Here is a 23,316-nt window from a genome sequence, read left to right as displayed (position 1 = left end):
TGCATATCAAAGTCCTTAATTAATGGAGTAACAAATCAATGGATATGTTACTCAAATTGTTGATTCAATTCTTAGCTAAGGGGACTGCGATGCTCAAATCCAAAAAATACTTATCTTATAAAAATAAAACCTTTTGGTTTATGAAAAATAATTTATTAAACAAAATCTTTTGCTTCTTAAATGCTAAAACCATGCATATATTAAATCATACTAGCTTTATAAGAATTTGTCGCGATAATGACTCCATTGAGCTAAACTTTGTTCTTGATCAAGTTGTTGTCTGTTGAGTGTCTTGAGCTTGATTTCATTTGATTTACTTGCATAAATATTTTCCTTCAAGAACTAGTGAAAATGTGGAATACAATATTTATCATATCACTTAAGACACATGCTTGTTATCATCAAAATTATAACGTGTGTAGCCCTTTAGGCTAACGTCCTCATTACTTTCACCACTTAATGATCGAAGATAACTACTCCTAGGAGCAGACTAAAATCATTATGACTCTCCACTCGCCCTACTCGAATCATCATTGTCCTTAAAAAATAAACCACCAATTTTTCTCTTCATGTCTAATACAAAATCACCAAGCAACTGTTGGAAAAAGGACTCACACAAGTAGCTGCAAATTAAGCGGAAACAAAACTCTTTCCTTCTTTATGTGATTAAAATAGGATGTGTACCACAAATAAATAGGCAGAAAATAAACCAACAAAATTCAAAGTAATAAATCAACCAAAGAAGACAGATTTTATGTGGAAAACCCAAAGTGGAAAAAATCACAAGACCTTAGTCCGATATAATCTTCCACTATATTAATAAAATTACAGCACAAATTCTTCTCTAAATAATACTAAAGGCTAACAACATCAAGAATCTCAATATTCTTGACTTACAGTAACAGGCTATATGTCTCTCTAACTAGTGGGTATTTCAAATAATAGCCAATAAGAGGATAAAATAAAAATCAAGACAAATAGGATTGTAGAGGACAATACCAGGAACTTACCATCAAAATTTGTGAGAAATCAAAGTTAATTTCGCCTTCCGAGCATCCAATCAAAGATTGAAAATCCTTACCTCAAACTAAACTCACGCCACTGTCTCTTCTCTCCCTCTCTCGCCTTTTTCTTCTTTTTTCTCAATGTCAGCTACCACTTACTCTCTTATATATAATGCTTTCAAAACCTAAATTTCATGGAAATTTTCATCTAGCACCTTCAAGATTTCTTTAATTATTTAAATGCCAAAATTAATGGAACTTGGGCTTGGGCCACCAAAATGAGATGGACCCAACAACAATAAACTTAACACAACCAACAAAGCAAGAGAGAGAGAGAGAGAGAGAGAGAGAGAGAGAGGAGATAGAAAAAAGAAAAAAAAAGTCACCCAAATGAGATGGACCCAACAGCAACAAACTTAACACAACCAACAAAGCAAGAAAAAGAGAGAGAGGGGAGACAAAAAATAGAAAAAAAAAAAGGAAGAATGTGAAAAAGGAGAGCAATGTAGAAAAGAGATCAAACCTGGGTACAAAGCATGAGCAAACGTTGCAGCAAGCTAACAAAAATAGCTCCTACACTATAATAGATTTTGGTCAAAACATATGGTCACAGTATGAAGTGAACCCCATGAAAAAGAGGAAGAAGAAAAACTCACTGGGAAAGAAGCTCTGAAACCCCAAGAACAGATCGAAGATTTTTATTTTTAGAAGTCTCAAGCTCACAGAAAGGCTAACGAAATCTAAAAATAAAGCAATGAGAAAGGAAAGAGTTTGTTTTGTGAAGAAAATTGTGTGATAGAGAGAGTACAACATATGTCAGGTGTAGATTTCCTTTTATCCAGATTGTTTTAAGGGGTGAAATGGCCATTGAAACACAACTGAAAATGGCAATGTATGTAGTGGGAGAACTAATAGGGGAATGCCATATAGGATAACATTAATCTATTTTAAATTCCACTGACCCACTTTCAAATTTGAATAAAAGGCCTATATAGGAGACCATGTTAATGAAGTTTTGGGAGTGACGAGGAACTTTCATTAGGATTCCCGAGGCTCGTCAGAATTTCAAAATTGCCTTTATAGCAATATATCAATATGATCCTTCCATTTTTCTCCATATTTAGAAACTGGAAATAGTCTCACCATTGCTAGCTCACATGAAATTATGTTTCAAAATTTTTTAATATAAAAAGAATAAGGGGATCTTATTTAAAGGGAAAATATAGGTGCAAATGTAGACCAATAGCACAATTACACATGGCAAGAGGAGTTAACAAAATAAAGCCATTTCATTTTACTAGAACATTGTTGTAGCTCATAGGAAATTGGGAGATAAACTCCTTAAAGAAAGGGGCAATTTCGATAAAACATGCAATATCAATGGGCATTATTAAAATCCATATTTTTTGTGGTTATAAGCCACATATAAATAGTTTACGCCATCATATGGGAAATAAAAAAAAAATCTCTTTTTTAGCTATGAGCAAGGAACCAATTGCAAAATAGATTCCTTGGTTGAACAATGGAAGAATTCCATGTCAGCTACCCTTTATTGTGCCCTAAAAACAACAGAACCACAAACTGGAGAAGCTGCCATGTGCCTCATCTTGGAGGCAAAAGGGCAGCTAGAGGTTTCTTTACCTCCTAAACTTATGAATGTTACTATCAAGGGACCATAAGACAAATTAGTTAAATAACCTCATCTGAGGGAGGTCAGCCAATAAATGAACGCCACAAGTCCAAATGGACCAAAACGGCCCTCAAGCACACTTCAATAAAGCTCAAAGGTTTCTTAAAGGATGTTAAGTTCTTTCTCATTCAAAAAATAGAGTCATCTTCTTCTTCTTAAGAGTAAAAACATCATTGTTAAAGCGTCAAGGTCCTTTAGACCTTCAAAGTGCCATTCTATCATCCAGAATCTTACTAAGGATTTCTAGCTCTATCTCTCTCCTTTTGCTCCATCCAACTATAAAATTTTTTTCCAAATCTAATTTCTTCATAGGGTGCTTAATCTTTTTATGCCTTTATTTTTATAGCTCTATAAAAGATCTTGACCTCCTCATCTCTCAAAGAAGTTTTTCCTTTATTCTTATCTTAAAGAACTCTCTAATCTCCAAAAGACCCACATCTCCTCCATGTTTTTATTCACCATAAACAACCTTTAATAAGGTTATGTTGATGTCATAAAGCAAATCATGTAATACTTTAAATACATAGTGGATTGGAGATTATTACTCCTATGGATGTAGGCTAAAAGATCAAACCACGTAAAATATTGTGTGTTTTATTGTTTATGATTATTTTTTTTATATGATGGTTTTGATATCCAGATCACATATTCATATGTGAGCTTATCATTGAGTTATACCACGAGCTATATTGACTCCGCAGATAAGTTCTTTAAAACTATCATCGAGTTCACCAGAGCTATTCCCTAAGCTCTTTTTAGGTCCCTACATCAACTCTCTAAATTAAATCGCGTAAGCTCCACTGAGCTCTTTATATTGTTCTAAACTCAGAACACCTCAATTCACCTCTGAAATCACCTCAGCTCACCTCTCTGATCACCTGAGCTATACGTCATGCCCTAAATATCATAAAAATATGCCTATATCCAAACATAGCTCAATCTCCCCCTAAAATATAAAATTTATTTGTTTTAATCGGATTTGACCTAGATCCGGTGAGAACAACCACTTAATAGTTTAAATTGGATCTTAGCAAAAATATGGTTAAGACAACAAATATAATTTAAATAATATTATTTGTCTTGCAGATTACTAAATAAAATAACTTTTAAAATGTAAACTTTCTTTTTCTTAAAACCTATCGAGATGGTGTGGGAAAGGGGGAAAGTGGAGTTAGGCTAGACCCTTGCTTGTGATAAAGATCAGAGGAAAATGAATGGAAGGAAGGGGATAGGACTAAAACCTCCAATATAAAGCCCAAAATAAAGCAAAGGCAAAAAACCCTTAAAAAAAAAGGCAAAAACAACTAAGAAAGAAAAAAAAAATCATCTCCTAACATTAGAGATGGCAAAACCCCGGGCCGGGTCCGGGTATTGCCATGACCGGACCCTGCCCGGATGCAACCGGTCCGGGTCCGGGTCCGGGCCGGGTTTTAATCCGGGTACCCGGATTTTATATTTTTTAATCTTTTATGTGTATATATTTTTTATTTTTTGGTAATTTTATAAGTTTTAAATTTATTTCAATAAAATTTGACATGAAAATATAAATTTTAAGTGTTTAAAACTTTATATATGTATAATAAATAAGTCAAATAAATATAAAATATTTAAAATAATATATATTTTATAATTTTTTTTAATAAAATCCGGGTTCCGGGTTTATCAAGTGATGCCCAAGACCGACCCGGCTTCATACCCGGGCCGGGTATTACCCGGCCCGCAACGCCCGGGTACGGTCCGGGTCCGGACCGGGCGGGTATTTTTGCCACCTCTACCTAACATACAGAGTTTCAAGAGCATCCATATAGAGAATGCCAGTTAAAAGGGTAGAAGATCCTAATAACACAAAAATTACTGATGAGTTTGATAAGAACAAGCCCAGTTGGTCATGAAATCAGTAGTAGAAGTAACCTCTCAATAAACATGACTCATACAGACTAAAGGACTAGAAGATAAAGCACGAACTCAACCAAGAAGATAAGCAAACTCTCATCACACAAAGTAATAAGAGGTAATTCATGAAACCACAGTCTCTAAATCGAATTTCTTAAGAGTAGAATAACTAAGCTAAATGATTAGTATTTAAAATTATTTAATTATCAAGCGATAATAATTTTATTTTGTGCTTATGTTATAATTTATATTTTTGTTTATGTTATATATTATGAATTATTAATTATGTATTAAATATATCTAATTTTGTGTATTTTTGTGTGCTTATTAGGTAAAATATTAATTTCAGCTAATTCGAGGCTCCAAACAAATAAACGGAGGTCAAATTTGGATTCCAGAAGTCCGAAAACCTTAAGATGAGTCAAGATCGGCTTAAAATTGAGATTGTGTAAAAAGAGTTGACTTTTCCTGTTGACCGAGCACTGATTGGATGATGAAATGAGCTTACGGTAGGTATGAGTGCACGAGATAGCTAGCAATTTTGACTAAATCTCAAACGTTCATGATTCAATGGTCATGATTGTGCCACATGGCAATGGTTGGTAAAGCAACTTTTAAGATCCGAATCTTTGTATTCGGGTCGACCCGATCCACCTATTAACCTAACAAATCTCAATCGTTCTTTGGCTAAATCAGACGAGTCAAATGATGCCACGTGTGATATTGACTTTTGAAGTTTTACCAGCCATTGGATCTTGCTCTAATGGTTACTCGGAGCGCATGCATGAAGCTTATGATGGACCGCAAAACACTGGATTATAAATTTATTTTTCTATAAATAGAGCTTCATTTTTATGTTTTTAATCATCTCTCTACATCTCTCTTCTTCTCAAATTCTCTCCATCTCCCTGTAATCTTGATTTTCAGGTGTGTTTTTAATATTTTGTATAATTATTTTTATAAATAAATTTAGTTTTATTTTCAATTTTAGTTGTTTTTATTACTTTTAATTATAAGTATTTTAATTTTAATAATTCTTTTTATTTCAATTATGCTTAACTAAATAATAATAGTTAGGGTAAGGTGAAACTCTTAGGAAATAAACATGATTTAATCAAATTTTCTTTTTAATTTTATAAATTAAATTATTTTTTATTTAATTTTATACATATTTTATATTTTGAAATTTTGATTTATTGTAGACAAACAAGGGAGTTTGCCACAATAAATTCTTAATATCTTAATATAAGATATGGTAAAATGGTATTTTGACTTATTGTAGACAAATTAAATTTTGGCACAATAAATACTTAATCCATCATAAAATTAAAGGAGAAATAATAATAATTTATATAATTAATCTTTTGGGCAATAAATCTAAAAAAATGGCAAAAAAAATTTATTAAGTTTTATTTACTAGTAAGAGTGGATCTACAACCTTAACTAATTCAATTTCATAGTTTTATTTTAATTAAGTTGTTTATATTTGAGTTTTATTTTTAATTTTTAAATAAAATAAAATAAACAAATTAAATCTTTTTTCTGTAAATCGACATCGGACTCACCGAGGTATGATACAACAAAACACTCTTATATTTGGGAGTTAAAAATAACTTTTAAGTTGTGTCAAGTTTTTGGCACCATTACCGAGGAAAAGTTTTTATTTTGCTTTATTTTTCCGTTTTTTGTTTTTTTCTCTTTGTGTAAAGTTTTAGTTATACCCCTTTTTATTTTTTAACATTTCGTTCTAACCCCAACAGCTTTCAGAATCTTCACTTTCATCCCACATGGCTCAATTCTATACTTCTAAAAATTGCAGTGTGGTTATAAAATTATAAATAATTTGTAATAAGATCCCTAGACGAAATTTCTCACAATAATCAGACTTGGACTTACATCTTGGACTTATTTGGACTCAATTTGGACTAAATTTGGACCAAGCAAACTAACTACTAACTCTTAACTTTCTAACTACTAACTCTTAACAAACTAACTACTAACTTTTAATTTTTATTTATTTTTTATTTAAGTTATTTAATTTTTAGTATTTATTTTATTTCACTTTTTTTATTGCTTTATTTTATTTTGTTATTTTATATTGTGGGTTCAACCACCAAAAATTTTATTTGATTTTCAGTTATTTTATTATTTGGCATTTTTTGTTTATTTTATATTGGTGGGTTCAACCATCAAAATTGTTATTCAATTTTCATTTTTTAATTTTGCATTTATTTTACGTTTTATTTTATATTGTTAATTTATTTGGTGGGTTCAACCACCAAAATTGTAATTTAATTGTAATTTAATTTTTTTAAATTTTTGTACACTTATATTATTTGCATATTTAATTTTCATTTTTTTGTGCAATTTTCATTGAGTTTTTGTGTTACTAATTTGTTTGAATATTATCTTTGTGACATAACCATTGCATGAGACGTTGGTCTCGAACTTCAGGTGGTAGGTTAATTTGAAGATCTCAATCTCCACCACCAATCATGGAGGAGAACTAAGACGACAACTTTTTGGGCGAACCTAATCCTCAAATTGATCAGGGAGACAACCATTCTCAACATGCACGTGATCAAAATCAACCAAGAACTCTAAGAGACTACATGAATCCAACCAGAACCGGAGCACTGTCGTGTATAGTGTTTCCTCCAGAAGCATCTCGATTCAACTTCAAATCAGGTATTATCCAACTTTTACCAATATTTCATGGTTTACAATTTGAGAATCCATACTTGCATCTAAGAGATTTTGAGGAAGCTTGTAATACATACACACACCAAAATTGTAGCATGAACATAATTAGTTAAAGCTTTTTCCTTTTTCATTAAAAGACAAAGCTAAAACTTGGCTACAAAACCTTAAATCTGGATCAATAAGAACTTGGAATAACATGCAAGAACGGTTTTTGAAAAAATTCTTTCCATCTCATAGAACCAATTCTTTTAAAAGAAAAATCACTCCTTTCACTAAAAAAAAATGGAGAAACATTATACCAATGTTGGGATACATTTAAAGAATTGCTTAACATATGTCCACACCATGGTTTTGCAACTTGGCGTTGGTCACTTATTTCTACGAGGGCTTAACATCACAAAGTTGACAGGTTGTTGAAATGATGTGTAATGGTAAATTTATGGATAAAAATCCTGAAGATGCACTAGATTACCTTGACCAATTAGCTGAAAATGCACAACATTAGGATACTGTTGGTTGAATTGACAAATAAACAACAACCATCTCCATCTAGTGGAAGAATTCATAACCTTAGGGAAGATCATGATTTACTAGCAAAGTTTGCATCCCTAGTTAAGAAAGTTGAAGCTTTAGAATATAAAAAGAGTTATCAAGTAAAATCTATTCAAGAAATTGCATGTAATATTTGTAGTTCGAATGATCATTTCACTCAAGATTGCACTTAAAGAATGTCTAAATGATCAAGCTAATGCCATTAACACTTTAAATAAACCAAACCCATATTCACAGACTTATAATCCTGGTTGGAGAAATCATCCAAATTTTAGTTGGAGGAATAATAATAATGCACAATCTTCACAAGCACCACCTCCACAAAATTTTCAAAATGCTCAGCCTTATGCACCATATGTTCCACCACCCTGAAAAAATCTAGAAGGTACAATGCATTCATTCATTCATCAAAAAGCAAGATGTTATTAACAATCAAAATGCACAAACTTTTTCTAATTTGAAAGATACTCTTGTTAAAATTGTTTCTGCACTCACAATTCAAGAAAAAGAAAATTTTCAGCCCAACCACAACCAAATCCTGAAGTTTTGACCAGCCGTTGGATCTTGATCTAATGGTTGCTAGGAGCGCATGCATGAAGCTTATGATGGACGGCAAAACACTGGATTATAAATTTATTTTTCTATAAATAGAGCTTCATTTTTCTGTTTTTAATCATCTCCCTACATCTCTCTTCTTCTCAAATTCTCTCCATCTCCCTGTAATATTGATTTTCAGGTGTGTTTTTAATATTTATATAATTATTTTTATAAATAAACTTAGTTTTATTTTCACTTTTAGTTGTGTTTATTACTTTTAATTCTAAGTAATTTAATTTTAATATTTCTTTTTATTTCAATTATGCTTAACTAAATAATAATAGTTAGGGTAAGGTAAAACTCTTAGGAAATAAATATGATTGAATCAAATTCTATTTTTAATTTTATAAATTAAATTATTTTCTATTTAATTTTATACATATTTTATATTTTGAAATTTTGATTTATTGTAGACAAACAAGGAAGTTTGTCACAATAAATTCTTAATATCTTAATATAAGGTATGGTAAAATGGTATTTTGACTTATTGTAGACAAATTAAATTTTGGCACCATAAATACTTAATCCATCATAAAATTAAAGGGGAAATAATAATAATTTATATAATTAATCTTTTGGACAATAAATCTAAAAAAAATGGCAAAAAGCTACTAAGAGTGGATCCACAACCCTAACTAATTCAATTTCATAGTTTTATTTAAATTAAGTTGTTTATATTTGAGTTTTATTTTCAATTTTTAGATACAATAAATTAAATCTTTTCTCTGTGGATTGACTTCGAACTCACCAAACTATAATACAATAAGACACTCTTATACTTGAGAGTTAAAAATTACTTTTAAATTGCGTCACTAAATAGCAAGTTGAAGCCCTCGCAAATAGCTATCGGCTCAGCAAAAAGCATCAACTGGTACCGAAGAAAATAGCCAATAGCAGGTAGAACCACATCCTAATGATCAAGCAGGACGCTACTGCAACAAATAAACGAGGATTTCCCGAAGAGCAACTATCCACACTAAGCATCACCACCCAGGCAGCATCCTCAACCCAGAAACCGAATGAACCGACTTGCAGGGAGGCAAGATAATCCGCAAACTTTCCCCGAGCTAAGCATCTAACACAGCTCTCAACTGAGATGGTTTAAAAACACAAGCAAAACTAGGAAGCTTAAGGTTAGAAACCACCCTATAAACGATAACATCTACAAAAAAGGCAATATAATTAAATCTAAAGACATTTCAAGCCTTTCAAATATGCCGTAAAATGAAGCACAAAAGGTGAACCCGAAAATGCTGGAAAGAAGACATTCATCGTTGCCAAAAAGCAAGTAAAAACACCACCACAATTTTAGGTCAGAAGCCTCAGCCAAATCCAAGAAAGCACCAATCCCATGCTACCCAAGAAAACACACAGAAGGCAATCTGTATAGTGATATGCCGCCTAGAATTTGTATCACCCAATAAAAATCTAGTAGACTGCCTTTACAAGTGTTGAATATCTGTAGTAGATGACCTAAAAATATGAAAAAAAATGAAGCTGCATAAAAGGAAGTACGTGTAGAATAAGAACTAGTTTACCCACAAAAGAAAGCAATCGATTGGCCCACACTGAAATCCCGTCTATGACCTTACGAATCATATCATCAAAATACCAAAACCGCAGGCAACCCACAAGCATCAGGCAAGTAAAAGAAAGTTGTTGCTGTTGAAAACTAGTCACCAAATGAACTATAGCCTGGCGAGAAGTCGAGGCACGGCTCCTTACATTTGCTCTTGGGTTGACTGATTAGCTGACCCGTCTCATAATGGTGTAAAAAGCCATAAGGCACTAAAGTTAAAATACAAACTATTATATTTATTTTAATAATATATTTATATTTATTATAAAAATTTAAAATAAATCTTTAGGTTTAATATATTTTACAATTAATAAAACATAACTCATGTATTAATAATATTAAAATTATTTTATATAATACTGAAAATAATTTAAAGTTTATATTTTTTTTAATATTATGCTTTTATTTATTATAAAATTTAGTTTAATATAATACAAGATTGTAAAGTGTTAAAATATTTTTATATGAAATTATTTTAAAATTTTATATTTTTATATTTTTTTAATATAATATTTCTATTTATTATAAAACATTGGAGTCAATTTTTTGAAAAATTTACCCTATCTAGCCATTTTTATAAGTTCATTATCAAAACTAGCAGTGTAACAAAATTTCTTATAATAATAGTCTAGTGCACTCAATTTGAACTAAATTACCCTTCACTTATAAACCAACAAATTTCAAAATAATAATACCATCGTTCATGATGCGTAAATTAGCAAGTGTACTAGTCGGCACAAGTAATATAATAAAGAGTAGAATATCGTCCCACGGAGATTGTATATCATATTAGTTACCGAAATTATTCTAACCCTAATTTATTTGAACAATCGAATAGGTAGATTTAGATTAAAAATTAAAATAAAATAACTAAAAATTAAATAAACATGCAGGCAGAAATAGAAATCACTAAGATGTTAAAACACTAGGACGTCCAATTTCACCATAACCAATTCAATTTAATCCTCCATCTATGCTATTAAAGTTTGTTATCCATTTTGACAATGAATTTCCCTAATTTATTCAATATCCTCTCTCAAGTAATATTAAAAATACCTTCACATATCAACCCGTGAATTTAAATATGCAAAGATTCATTAAACTCCATGAAAATTTTTAGAAAAACTGCATGAATCACGTTGGCACATCTCTATCTTTCGTTCAATTCATGGTATCCATTACACAGCACAAAAATACATAAATCTCCTCTCAGTCTCATTGTGTATCATCAAATTATTCAAATATTGGTCATATATTTAAAAGCATTAAGCGCAATAATGAATACTCAACTATGGAATAATAAATTAAAAATAACACAGATTTATGGAATTAAATCTTTATAATTAGGCTACATCGTAGCCTTAGTAAAATAAATTAGTTCATTGGAATATAAAGAGAATTCATGAATTTAATTGAGAACATCCAAGCAAGACAATAGAGAAAAGGGAAAAAAAATTCAAGAATTAATCTCAACTCTTGATCTAGATCTCTTGCAGCTGCTACTTCTTTTCTCTTCTTTCTTGCTCTTGGTTTTCTTTCTCTTGGCTTGTCAATTTGTGCAACTGCTCTTTTCTTCTTAATTCCCCTAATGTTGCCGCAAGTCTATGCTTTTATAGTAGCTTTTATTTTGCACCCTAAAATCCTCACATGGAAAGGATTAAAATTGAAGCCGCCGCCTTTAAAATCTTAGGCCATTATATTGCAAAAACCAAAAGGCCCAAATTCACGTGCATGCCATATTTTCTTTGTAAATTAATTCTTCAATGCTTCCCCACGTGATTGCATGCATGTTGCTTAATTTAATAAAATCTTCCTTGGATTATTTCAATTAAATCTCTTTATTGTTTTTTCTTTTTTATTTTTTTAAGTTGATTTTTTCCTGAATGTTCCAATTTGATTCCTCTTTGATCCCATATTATACCTAAAATAAAAAAATATAAAAAAAGATAAAATTAACATAATAAATATAATTTAACATAGGATTAAGTTAAGAAAATATAAAAATAATATATAAATTACTAGCACATCAGTTCAAATCGCCTAAATTTTTTCATCTCCCAAATCGCCCAAGCTCCTCATCTCCCACATTGCGCATAGCAGCCCCATTATCATAATCTCAACATCACAACGGGTCGGCAAACGGGCGGCGGACACACGCGTCTTTCTAGCCCGGATTCTGACTTAGAGGCGTTCAGTCATAATCCAACGCACGGTAGCTCCCCCATCAGCAAAATATATGTGTTGCCGACGGTGTGAGGATCGGCTTCAACTCAATGTTATGGCTCTCTCACATTGTCAAATCAACGTTTAATTGACTGGTGGATTATTATTGATAAAAAAAATACTTAGGATATGTATTGACATGAACAATTCAAAATTTTCTTAAAATTAATGTTTGTAAAGTATGACATATTAGGTGTTTATTAAAATGTCTCTAAGAATTTTTTTTCAATCATCTCAAAGAATTTTCCAGCTATTTTCATAATTATACACTCTTTAATATAAAAAAAAGTACTCTATCATTTCATCATCTAATATATCTATAGGTAAACAAGCAATGGGTTACATATGACAACTTGTGTCTCAAACTTTCATTGTCGCGGGATATTCATTTGAACTTAACTTCAAAACTTGACATTCGCTAATAATATATTGTTAGAAAAGTAACGAAGATATTCGTCCTTACATAACCTATACATAAAACTCACTTAATCTTCAATCTAAATTTTAGGAAAACTATGCTTAATTCCTACTTGATCTTTTTTTTTTTTTTGTGTTGATTGATTTTGTCTTCAGTACTAAGTAATAATTGTTGTTTGATGCATGTGAAATGAGAGAGTTTTGTGGAGTTTGTGCATAGTTTTTGGGCAGAGTTTAGAGTAAAGCGTTACCAAATATATTTAGTTGGTTTATTAGAGGGGTAATTTAGTCCAATTTAAGAATGTTTTGTTATTGTTGTAACAAATTCTATTAAATAGTTAATTTTGATAATAAATTTATGAAAAAAGTTAGATTGGTAAGTTTTTTTTTAATAAATTTTTTAGGGTATTATTATTAAAAAAATAACGTTTTTTTATTAAAAATTTAAAAATTTTCATGACTATTTTATGGATGTTGACGTTCATAAATAAAATAAAATAAAATAAGGATGCAAGGAAAAAAGTGGAACGGTGTGTACTAGGTGGGGTAGAAAAGCAAAGCATGTCGGTCATGGAAAGGGCGTGAGAAACGGAGAATACAAAATTGAGGAGGGAGCAAGCTGGCTAATGGTGCAAGTTAAAATCGGACAAAAGTGTTGAACAATTCTTTCTCAATAAATGAATGAGAACCCCGCCATCTTTGCTGTCGTTAACTATAGATAAGGCTGTTCTTAATCTCTCTCACATCTCCGATCTTTCTATTCTTCCTGATCACATCCTTCTAGATCTCTTTCTGGTAAATTAACCTCCCCTTCCCCCTCTCTTTTTCTTCTATTTTACTTTATTTCAGTCAATGATTTATTGATTATTGCTGACTACTATTACTGGGTATCTGTTGTTTAATTGATCGATCAAGTTAATTTTGTGATTATCGATTTTGTTTTGGAGAATCATTAATTGGGTTTTGGATGCTCGTTTCTTTTGGGCTGTCAAATTTGAATTATGTATCGTTTTGGTTTGGTTTACTTGATGAATGATACATCTCAAAACGAAGATAATTTTGCTTTATTTATTTACGACTCCTGCCTCTTGCAATATTTACACGATTGATCCGTTTTCTTACAAAATGCCCTTTTTTGCGCCTCTTAAATCAAGATTAGACCAGACTGTCTGCTTTGTAAGAATTAAATAGCAGCGCATTATATTATCTCTCAAATCAGCAAAAATGGATGGAAAAACTAAAGATATTTTGAGCAGATAGTAGATGGCTTGTTTGATATTTTTTTTTTTGCATTTAGTCATGCCAGATGAGATCCTTTTTCTCATTCTTATCTGAATTGTACAAATCCTACTAGAGCTGCATTACTGATAGCATTGCCTTTCTACAGACTGACTGTTATATCGTTATCTTTCTTCCTCATTCTTGTTGTCTATAATATCGGGATGTTTATAATATCATTGGTGTACATGGTACCAGAGAACATTAAATGCTGGAAAGCTTACAGAGAAAGTTTTGAAGCTGTTCATTGCAACCGGAAAAGATGAAGTTCTTTTTTTGATCCAGGCACTTAATATCAAGCATATCCTCACCCCTGTTCTCCCTACCAGTTAGTAAATTTGGAAATTTTTATCATCTTGTTTTTTCAGTAAGTTTGAGTTGAACCATTTGGTTTCTGACATTTTTGAATATGTTTTCACAGGTTGTTCTGAGAAATTTTAAGACTTTCTTTTTTCTTTTTGGTGTATGGTTGGGCGTATTTGAGGACATTTGAGCCAAATACGAGGTGGTTTTAGCAAATAATTTGTTGGTCTGAATTATCAATTTCAATTTCTGGGAGATGGCTTTAGAACACATCGACGACAGTGAGGTTGACATCGTTATAGCAGCTCTGCAATCTGACCTGACATCATTCCTAAATGCATGGAGACCGCTATTCTCCCGCTTCCACCTTATAATTGTCCAAGACCCTGATCTCAAAGGGGAACTCAAAATACCACAAGGTTTTGACCATCGTGTCTATACTAAGTCTGACATTGACCAAGTTATCGGTCCTACCACATCCATTGTCTTCTCTGGTTATTCATGCAGGTACTTTGGCTATCTGGTATCTAGAAAGAAATATATTATCTCTGTTGATGATGATTGCCTTCCAGCAAAGGACAATGATGGCAATTTAACCAATGCCGTGAGCCAGCATCTTGCCAATCTTACAACACCAGCTACTCCTTTCTTCTTTAATACACTCTATGACCCTTTTCGGGAGGGAGCAGATTTTGTTCGTGGATATCCATTTAGCCTGCGAAGTGGAGTTGACTGTGCTTTGTCCTGTGGCCTCTGGCTCAACTTGGCAGATTATGATGCACCTACGCAAGCTCTCAAGCCGGAACACAGAAATTCGCATTATGTTGATGCTGTTATGACTGTTCCAGCTGGGACTTTGATGCCCATCAGCGGAATTAACATTGCTTTTAATCGTGCGTTGGTGGGGCCAGCTTTGTTCCCAGGTCTGAAGTTAACTGGGGAGGGAAAGCTGAGGTGGGAAACAATTGAAGATATCTGGTGTGGGATGTGTGTCAAGGTTATATGCGATCACTTGAGTATTGGTGTGAAAACCGGGCTACCTTATGTGTTTAGGAGCGACAAGGGTAATCCGATAGAGAGCTTGAAAAAGGAATGGGAAGGGGTGAAAAAGATGGAGGAAATAATACCTTTCTTTCAGTCAGTAAGGTTGCCGCGGACAGCGACTACTGCTGAGGATTGTTTGCTTGAGATGGCGAAATCAGTGAAGGATCGGCTTGGAGGAACGGATCCTTTGTTTGCTCGTGCTGCCGAAGCAATGGTGGAATGGGTTAAAATATGGAAAGCGGCTGGAGCTAGCCACTCCACTCCTGGTGTTTAGCAGATAATAGTAGCTGTTTTCTTCTTTGTTATGATCATTCAGATAATATTTGTCAGATTTTATTTCTAGTTTTGGTGATTATTCAACATACCCTCTTATATGGGACAGAAATAAAGGATTATTTGTAGCTATGAAGATGGATAACATGTTTATGTCTCTGCTTGGGATAGAATTAGCCTGGTTGGGTATATTTCTGATATCACTAGTGGATCTAACCAGTTGGCTAATGTTATCCCATCCTCTGTGTGATTGTTTTAATCAGTAAGATATTTGTTATTTGATAGTTTCTCGTGACTTATCAGATACTACCCAAGTATATTAGATGATAAAGATGATTATCCAGTTTCAGAGATGAATAATGAGTACCTGGCGGCTTACACTGTTGGCACTTCTTCCGTTGCTGCGTGTCAGAAATGCTGTATGTATAATGTATCTGACAGAGTAAAACTTGTATTTACAGTTGATACTGATGCAGAAGAATTACAAAGTCCCAGTGCAGCCGAATTGGAGTTAACTCGCATATCAGATTAGTTGTTTAAAGCCTTATTTTCTTTTCTTTTATTACAGGTTAATATTAAAGATTTAACGAGTGCTGTTGAGAGATTTCCACTTCTTCTTGTGGATTAAAAGGGCACTTTCAGTCTTCTAGTTATTCTCCTTCAGAATCCGTCGGTAACTTTCGTTACTATTATCTAACAAACCCAATTGCAACAATTGAAACTGGATGCATGAAAGTAGAATTGGCAGTATCTCCCGCTCCGTTCTGAGATTCGATATAAAATGTTATCCCAACTCAGTATTCAGATAAATTGATTCACCAATCGAATCGGTAAATCTAGATAAATTGATTCACTAATCAAATCGATAGATTTTAACTTACTAATTAGAATAAAACAAATCAATTTAATAATTCCCATGAATCTCACATCAATCGTATATGTATGACATGATGACATAAAAGTATGACATCAATTAAAAGGATCAGCTTACAGTACAACTGTGGTATTGTACCACAATTGCATACAACCGTTGGATGCACTTAGATTGATGGAGTCTACTGACATCCAACGGCTCGATACAATTATAGCACGATACCACAGTTACATCACAAGTTTCCCTTAATTATAAATGTAGACACACCATTTATGATAAAATCTACAACGTATAACACAAAACTCACGTCATTAAGAAAATTCAAAATCTTGACGAAATCAAGACATGTTTTTGTACCGATCTACTGCTGCGAACAGAATTGAAAACACAATTTTAATCGATTTACTGTTCCAAACAAAATTTAAAACACATATTTTAATCAATCTAGACAGGATCACGATCAACAAATCCCCACCAATTGCCAATCCCACTAGAAAATACTTTAAAATGCTTATGGCAACCGTTGCTCTAATCCAAAATCCAGATGCATGCAAAAACAACATTGAAGTTCACACCGTACACATAGAAAGAAGCATGACATAACAGCAATCCCATTAAAACCAAGCAAATCATCTAAGCGAAAAACATCTGCTGCTACTACTTGACTCCAATAATAGACATGAGTAATCGAAGCTTGTCGTTTACTTCCTGAAGATCACAAGGGTCCTTAAAAGAGGCTGGTGGCTCAACTCCAGTAAAGAGATAAAGAGCCTTTAATTCCTCAAGACATGTTGCCTGTTTTGCTGCTTTATATCCCACTATTTTTTGCATTCCAACAATTTGTTCCCAGATCTTTCCCTCATTGTACATTACCTGCAAGAAAAACAGATCATCGATATTGGCAAGAAAATAGATGGTCATGATCAAATTTATGCATATAAATTATAGATATTGTGACAGTCACTCCATGATTGAAGCTTTGAGCTTTCCCTGTTTGTATGTTGCTAGTATTTCACTAACTGCATGATCATGCTAGTCATTCAACCGAGAAATAAATATATATTTCTAAGAATTAAGCAAAAGAGAGAGCGTAAAAATATAAGGCTTGCTGCGAAAGTAGTTTTACTGACAAAGTGATGACTCCATGAATGCTTTTCCTTTGATGTTTCAAAGATCCGATGCCTTTAAAAACAAAAAGAAAAGTTTGGGACCATTTGGGGCGGTCGTGTTCTCCAACAAAGATAGACATTTGTATTTTACACTTTAAAGTTCTCCAACAAATATAGACATTTGAATTTTACACTTTAAAGTATCTAGATGCCGACAATGATTGATGTATCTTCCATTTTAATTAGCACTGACCTATAACAAGCTTATATATAGGTTCTGTTCCTCTGTGTGTGTGTGTGCGCGCGCACATGTAAAAGAAAGGAAGGCTTGAGTTCTAGCGTGAAACCTTGAAAAGTTTGCAGGATAGACTCCTTTGGTTTTTAAGATGAACAGCAAATCAAACCGTATAATTCTCTTTCAAATTGACTAAGAATTCTAAAGAAGAGAACAAAGTGGATCAGAACTAAGAATTATAAAGAAGAGAACAAAGTGGATCAGAACTGAATATTCAACTCGAAGGAATCATAGGAACATACATCAGTTGTCCTAGAATATGATGAAATTAGCCAAAAAAAGTGATTATGAAATTAGATCATGCAAACACAGCCAGACACAATGTGCAACTCCAATTGCAAGGGACGAAAGAAAGACACCAGAGCTGAGGCCTAGAAACATTGAAGATAATCAAGTTTTTGATTGTTCATCAGCCTCAAAATAATCAAGAGCCTCTCTGCACTTAACATGATTTGTTAACACAGATAACAAAGATTTGAAATAACTCAGACAACGATAGAACTTTTACGTAGATAGGAAGATAGCATTGCCTTATAACAAGAGGGATATTTAATTCAGATACTAATCTGGAAAACACATACATTAATCTCTAACCTCGTGGAAACCCAAGTCTTTCTCAGATAAAATTTTAGCAATGCCATTGCATTCATGTTCTCCTGCAGAAACAAGAAGCTCTATGTAATCAGCATTCTCAAGGCTTAATAACTTGGAAGGTTTCTCAATATCTGCACATCCATCATGAACTCAGAATTTATCTTAAAAATAAAAAGAAATTTTTTGATTGGTATAAGGAGCAAATATTTTTTGAATTTTACCATCAACAGATCCACGATCTGTAGAGGATTTTTGCTGCAAGGCATCAGTTTTATTATCATCATACAAGTCAAATCCACTTTCATCAGCAATTTCTCTTGCATCTGCATTTGTGGAGATCACAGCTTCCTTCTCCTTATTCAATTGATAATCTTGTTGAACATTACTAGTAATATTTTCATTAGCTTTTCCTCCTTCCAAAAAATAATGCATCTCTACCTTAGGGTTTTTGCTAGCACTGCCACTATTAGTTGCTCCATCTTTCTCAACTTCAGATTTTCCTGATTCCAAAATGTTATCGCCATCTCTTTTACCTAACAAACCTTCAGCATGTTCAATTCTGACGGTGCCATAATAATTTTTATTTTCAGAAGGCAACCCAATTTCTTCAACTTTCCTGTCTCCTTCCCCTGCAACTCCAGACAGTTTTTCTACACTCTGCTTCTCATTGTCTCCATTAGCAGTCATACCCTCCTCCCTGATTTTTTCTAATAATCCCCTGGTCTCTCTCACTAATTCCTGCTCTTCCTCAATGTCTCTATTCTGACATAATTCTATGGCTATATTTGTGACAGTAAATGCCAGCGCCTCTTTTTCTTCAACAATTATGCCACTTGTCTCATCTCCAGCAATTTCAACAACAACAGCATGCACCTCATCTACAGGAAGCTGACCCTGGGTTCCTTCTGGCGCCGGATTCCCATCTTCCTCTCTAATTGATTCAAATTTCACCTCAATTCCAAATGCTGCTTCCTCCATTTCATCTTCACACTCACCAACACCTTCTTGATACTCATTTTCTTCCACAATCTCATTCGCATCATTAATATGGAAACCTCCTTGCTCATATTCATCACTCACCAAAGCCTTCCCTCCATCAATTTCATCTTGCTCCTTCCACATATCAATATGTCCTTTAAGCTCCACGTATCCTTGTTCTCCAATATCATAATTCTCAAATTCTTCATCTCTATACTTTGTTCCATAATCTAATAAAAAGTGAGGCGGAGTAGACCCCGGCAGCAGCTTACTCATGAGCTTATTGGTGCAAGCATAGCTTGCCAAAAAGAGCCCAGAAGGGACCGAACAAGCAAACCCGATAACTGAGATAACCACAAGTGAAGGAAGAACCAATGGTGCAGAAGATATCACAAGACCTGTAACCAAAACCTTCTTTCCAACACTTAATCCCTTGTTCACGATCCAACTCAATTTGCCACACTGTTGTTCAGCTGAGTACTCTTGAATAGCCCATTCCTCGGCTGGATCTGTATCTTCCATCTACCAAATTTTGATGAAAGTTCAACGTTCAATTAGTTCCGATAAAATCAAAAACTAGCCTACATGTGACATTAGCATACTATAAAGAAGCAGCTCAGAAAATGAAACACACTGTAGAATAACTATGACTAAATCATTTGCCGTCAAAAACAACATGTGTGAGTTATTATTAAATTAAAGCACAAAACATAAGTTCGACCATCGTTTTCAAGTAGCTATCTTTGACTGACCACCCAAAGCATGATTCAACTATGAGTCTATGACTAAATCATTCGCTGTCAGATACAAATTAGAAAAAAGTGTGAGCAATTAACAAATCAAAGCACAAAACTTTAAACGCGACAGTCGACAGTCGTTTTCAAGCAGCTATCTTCGACTGACCACCCAGGTTCGAACTTCGAAGTTCGGATCTAGCTAATCAAAAGGTTTGATTCCAGTTACAAAACATAACGGCACTTATCTTGTTTCAGCAGATAGACAAAGAGACTCACTGACAAAAACCGGAGACAGCTTATGAACTACTTCAAGTTACATGAAGTATTAATTTTCTACTTCTTCCATTGTTAGAAAGAAACAAAAATTAATGATACTAAACAGATAAATTATACCTGATATCTTGTACCATTATTGCTCTACTGGTACTTTGCTTGAGGGGATCTCATGATACAAATTATATCGTTTGTAAAACAAGAGAGTGCAAGTTTTGGGCAGTGGTCGGGTGGTTCCAGCTCAATGGTTTATAGATATGTACATACACATCATCGATATCAGTATCACAAACTTCGAGGTGAACGAAACTGCTGCTGCATAAGGGATATGCATTATGCATGTGATGTCGTGGGGATTCTGTACCTTGGCGACACGTGTTAATGAGAGATATGAACAAATTGCATGCAAACTGCGGTGCAAGCAGGTGGACACTGATAGGTTCCGCATTTCAACGTGGTTCCTCACTCCACCTCCGACTGTTCAATCTTTTAATGATGTTAATCCTGGTTAATTTCGGGGCTGGTTATATTCCCGTCTGTAATTTTTGTAAGCCTATCTCGCCGACTCCAAAGAGTAATTAATTACAATAAATTTATATTATCTTAAAAGAATCATTTTTTCATGCAAACGACTTCAATTTTTTTTATATATGGGTATGTTATTAAATTATGTAGTTTAATAGAGTCAGTGTAGACATACTAATAAATTATATGAGTTTATAATAAATTAAACACTGACTCTATTAAATTACGGGACTTAATAGCGTGTGTATATTAAAAAAATTGATGACACTAACACTTGAGAATTTTTATATTTTAAAAAATTCATAAACAAAAAATTTAGAGATTAAACAAAATTAAATGCTCAAACTATGAGATACAAGAGATTATGTTTCTTGGGGTAGTTTACAATTTTATATTACGAGTGTAAATTAGTTTAATAAACCACTTTAGTGGTTAAAGATACTTAAGTTATATATATATGTGTTAGTGTGTAAAAAAAGATTTAATTGATTAATTGTCACTACTAGAAAAATGGGCTTTACTGACACTACTTTAGTGTCAGTAATTACTTTTGCTGACAACACTTGTTAATTGTATCAGTAATACTCAAACCTGAACACACTGATACTAATTTTTTGTGTCAGTGATTTTTACGTCAGTATCTTGTGTCACTATAGTATCACCACAATAGTGATACGATGGTGTTAGTATCAGTTGATACTATTTCTATGTCAGTATTTTGTGTCACTAAAGAGTCACAAAGATAGTGACTCAATCGTGTTAGCATTTAATGATACTATTTACTTGTCACTGATTTATGTGACTATAGTATTAGGAATCCACTGACTCAGTAACATAAAAAATTCTTAACATCATTTAAATAATTAGTGTCAGTATTAACGGTGCTATACCGGTAGTGTTTTATTTTTTTTAATCACATTTTCCTGTTTATTTTACAATTAAAATAAACCCAAAATATATTAAACATACCAAATCTTGTAATGCAATTCACATAATATACATTTCAAATACATCAGTTAAATTAAAATAGTTCAAATACATCATTGTTTTGGGGGTAAAAAAAAACTTCAAGTACCAAATTAAGCTTTAAACAAGTAGTATATATACACGATAAAGTACTAAATTAATTTATGAAAATGTTAACCAACAAGAAAAAAAAGATAACAATGTCATTAATTTTGGAGTCCACGTATGCCTTCATTTTTTTTCCACCTACAAGTATATAAAATCAATTAGCACACCACAAAAAATAAGTCTTGTATATTTTAAAGGAAAAATAATCATAAATTACTTGTATGTTACCTTGCGATTGTAGGCTGTAATTAACTTGGCAACGTATGTAGCCCACTGATCACGAAGTCGCGCACTACTAGAAAAATAGTCTTTACTGACTTTAGAATAGTGTCAGAAATTATTTTCACTGACACTTATTAATTGTGTCAGTGATCTGGGAGTCAGAAAAATAGTGACACTTGTAAGTGGTGTCCGTTATTACTATTACTACAGTATCACCGATATTATGACACCATAGTGTTAGTAGTTATTAATATTTTATTAGTGTCTATGATTACTGTTACCATGGTATCACTAGTTAATTTATTTTAAAAAATAAAAAATTGAATTGGATCATTGCCTATTGATTTATTGGTAAAATTAAAAGGCACCACAAAATAACAAAAAGAAATTGATTTATATCACAAAATCTTTCATTTCACATTTAAATATTATTAGTATATATTACAAATTCCAAAACTTCAATAACAAAAATATGAGATATCCTACTCTCATAACTAAATATTCCAAATTCAATACATAAAAATTTCTACCATCCAATCAAATGGCTACTACTTGTAGCTAAATTTAATAAATGTAGAAGCTAAATTGAGAAGGATGACTGCCTTTCACTCTTTGAATATGAGTAGTATAATTGTGTTATCACACCAGCAGCTTCTCCATTCAATAGACTATATGGGTTATGATATAAGTGAAGTTGAGGAATAAACACTTCAAACACATTGATCAAATCTGCATATGAATATATGGAAAAGAAAAAAAAAATTAGCTGCCAATATCCAGTAATTAGAGAAACAACAATTAACAGAAATAAAATTATTTTGTTCGAAAGAAAAAAATACTCATACGCTATTTATAAATAAACTCAATTATTCTCTTTTGGTAAAGGTTATATATATAGCAAACTATAGCAGACAAGAAGTTTTCAATGTAATATCTACTTTCAGCACAAGCATGTTACTCTATCTACATATACCAAATGATTTTTGTGCATAGTTAAAAGCTATCACAAATGTTCTATTATAAATAAATCACCACTCATTTCCTCAATTTATTCATTCTAAAAGCTTATTTAACAAGGC

At 32.6% G+C, this 23,316-nt stretch overlaps 2 protein-coding genes across 5 annotated transcripts; one reads left to right on the top strand and one right to left on the bottom strand.

Annotated features, from left to right (window-relative positions):
- Positions 1–13,187: 13,187 nt before the first annotated feature.
- On the top strand, positions 13,188–15,688 carry LOC102618881 (probable UDP-arabinopyranose mutase 5). 2 transcript variants are annotated; one of them, XM_006491711.4, is made up of 3 exons: positions 13,188–13,453; positions 14,135–14,264; positions 14,506–15,688. In XM_006491711.4, exons 1-3 carry the CDS (start codon positions 13,340–13,342, stop codon positions 15,555–15,557), a joined length of 1,296 nt encoding a protein of 431 aa, XP_006491774.1. In that variant the 5' UTR covers positions 13,188–13,339; the 3' UTR covers positions 15,558–15,688. The 2 variants fall into 2 exon arrangements, with proteins under 2 accessions (XP_006491774.1, XP_006491773.1); XM_006491710.4 differs by lacking the exon at positions 13,188–13,453 and having other exon boundaries at positions 14,358–15,688.
- A 1,121-nt stretch (positions 15,689–16,809) lies between these two features.
- On the bottom strand, positions 16,810–20,714 carry LOC102618019 (uncharacterized). 3 transcript variants are annotated; one of them, XM_025092772.2, is made up of 4 exons: positions 20,551–20,714; positions 18,650–19,928; positions 18,429–18,490; positions 16,810–17,303 (listed from the first exon to the last, which is right to left on the bottom strand). In XM_025092772.2, exons 1-4 carry the CDS (start codon positions 20,551–20,553, stop codon positions 17,088–17,090), a joined length of 1,560 nt encoding a protein of 519 aa, XP_024948540.1. In that variant the 5' UTR covers positions 20,554–20,714; the 3' UTR covers positions 16,810–17,087. The 3 variants fall into 3 exon arrangements, with proteins under 3 accessions (XP_024948540.1, XP_006491771.1, XP_006491772.2); XM_006491708.4 differs by having other exon boundaries at positions 20,537–20,705; XM_006491709.4 differs by having other exon boundaries at positions 17,156–17,303; positions 18,416–18,490; positions 20,551–20,713.
- Positions 20,715–23,316: the final 2,602 nt, after the last annotated feature.

Source organism: Citrus sinensis, chromosome 6 (genome assembly GCF_022201045.2).
Source record: "Citrus sinensis cultivar Valencia sweet orange chromosome 6, DVS_A1.0, whole genome shotgun sequence".
Classification (NCBI taxonomy): Eukaryota; Viridiplantae; Streptophyta; class Magnoliopsida; order Sapindales; family Rutaceae; genus Citrus; species Citrus sinensis.
The sequence above is the reverse complement of the archived record's forward strand: the minus strand, read 5'-3'. Positions and strand labels throughout refer to the sequence as shown.

Coding starts and splice junctions, on each gene's coding strand:
- LOC102618881 (XM_006491711.4), top strand. CDS start 13,340: ATGAGAACCCCGCCATCTTTGCTGTCGTTAACTATAGATAAGGCTGTT. Junction 13,454..14,134: donor TCCTTCTAGATCTCTTTCTG/GTAAATTAACCT, acceptor ACATGGTACCAG/AGAACATTAAATGCTGGAAA. Junction 14,265..14,505: donor CACCCCTGTTCTCCCTACCA/GTTAGTAAATTT, acceptor AGATGGCTTTAG/AACACATCGACGACAGTGAG.
- LOC102618019 (XM_025092772.2), bottom strand. Junction 18,491..18,649: donor AGATCGTGGATCTGTTGATG/GTAAAATTCAAA, acceptor TTGTTTCTGCAG/GAGAACATGAATGCAATGGC. Junction 17,304..18,428: donor AAGACTTGGGTTTCCACGAG/GTTAGAGATTAA, acceptor TTTTTCTTGCAG/GTAATGTACAATGAGGGAAA.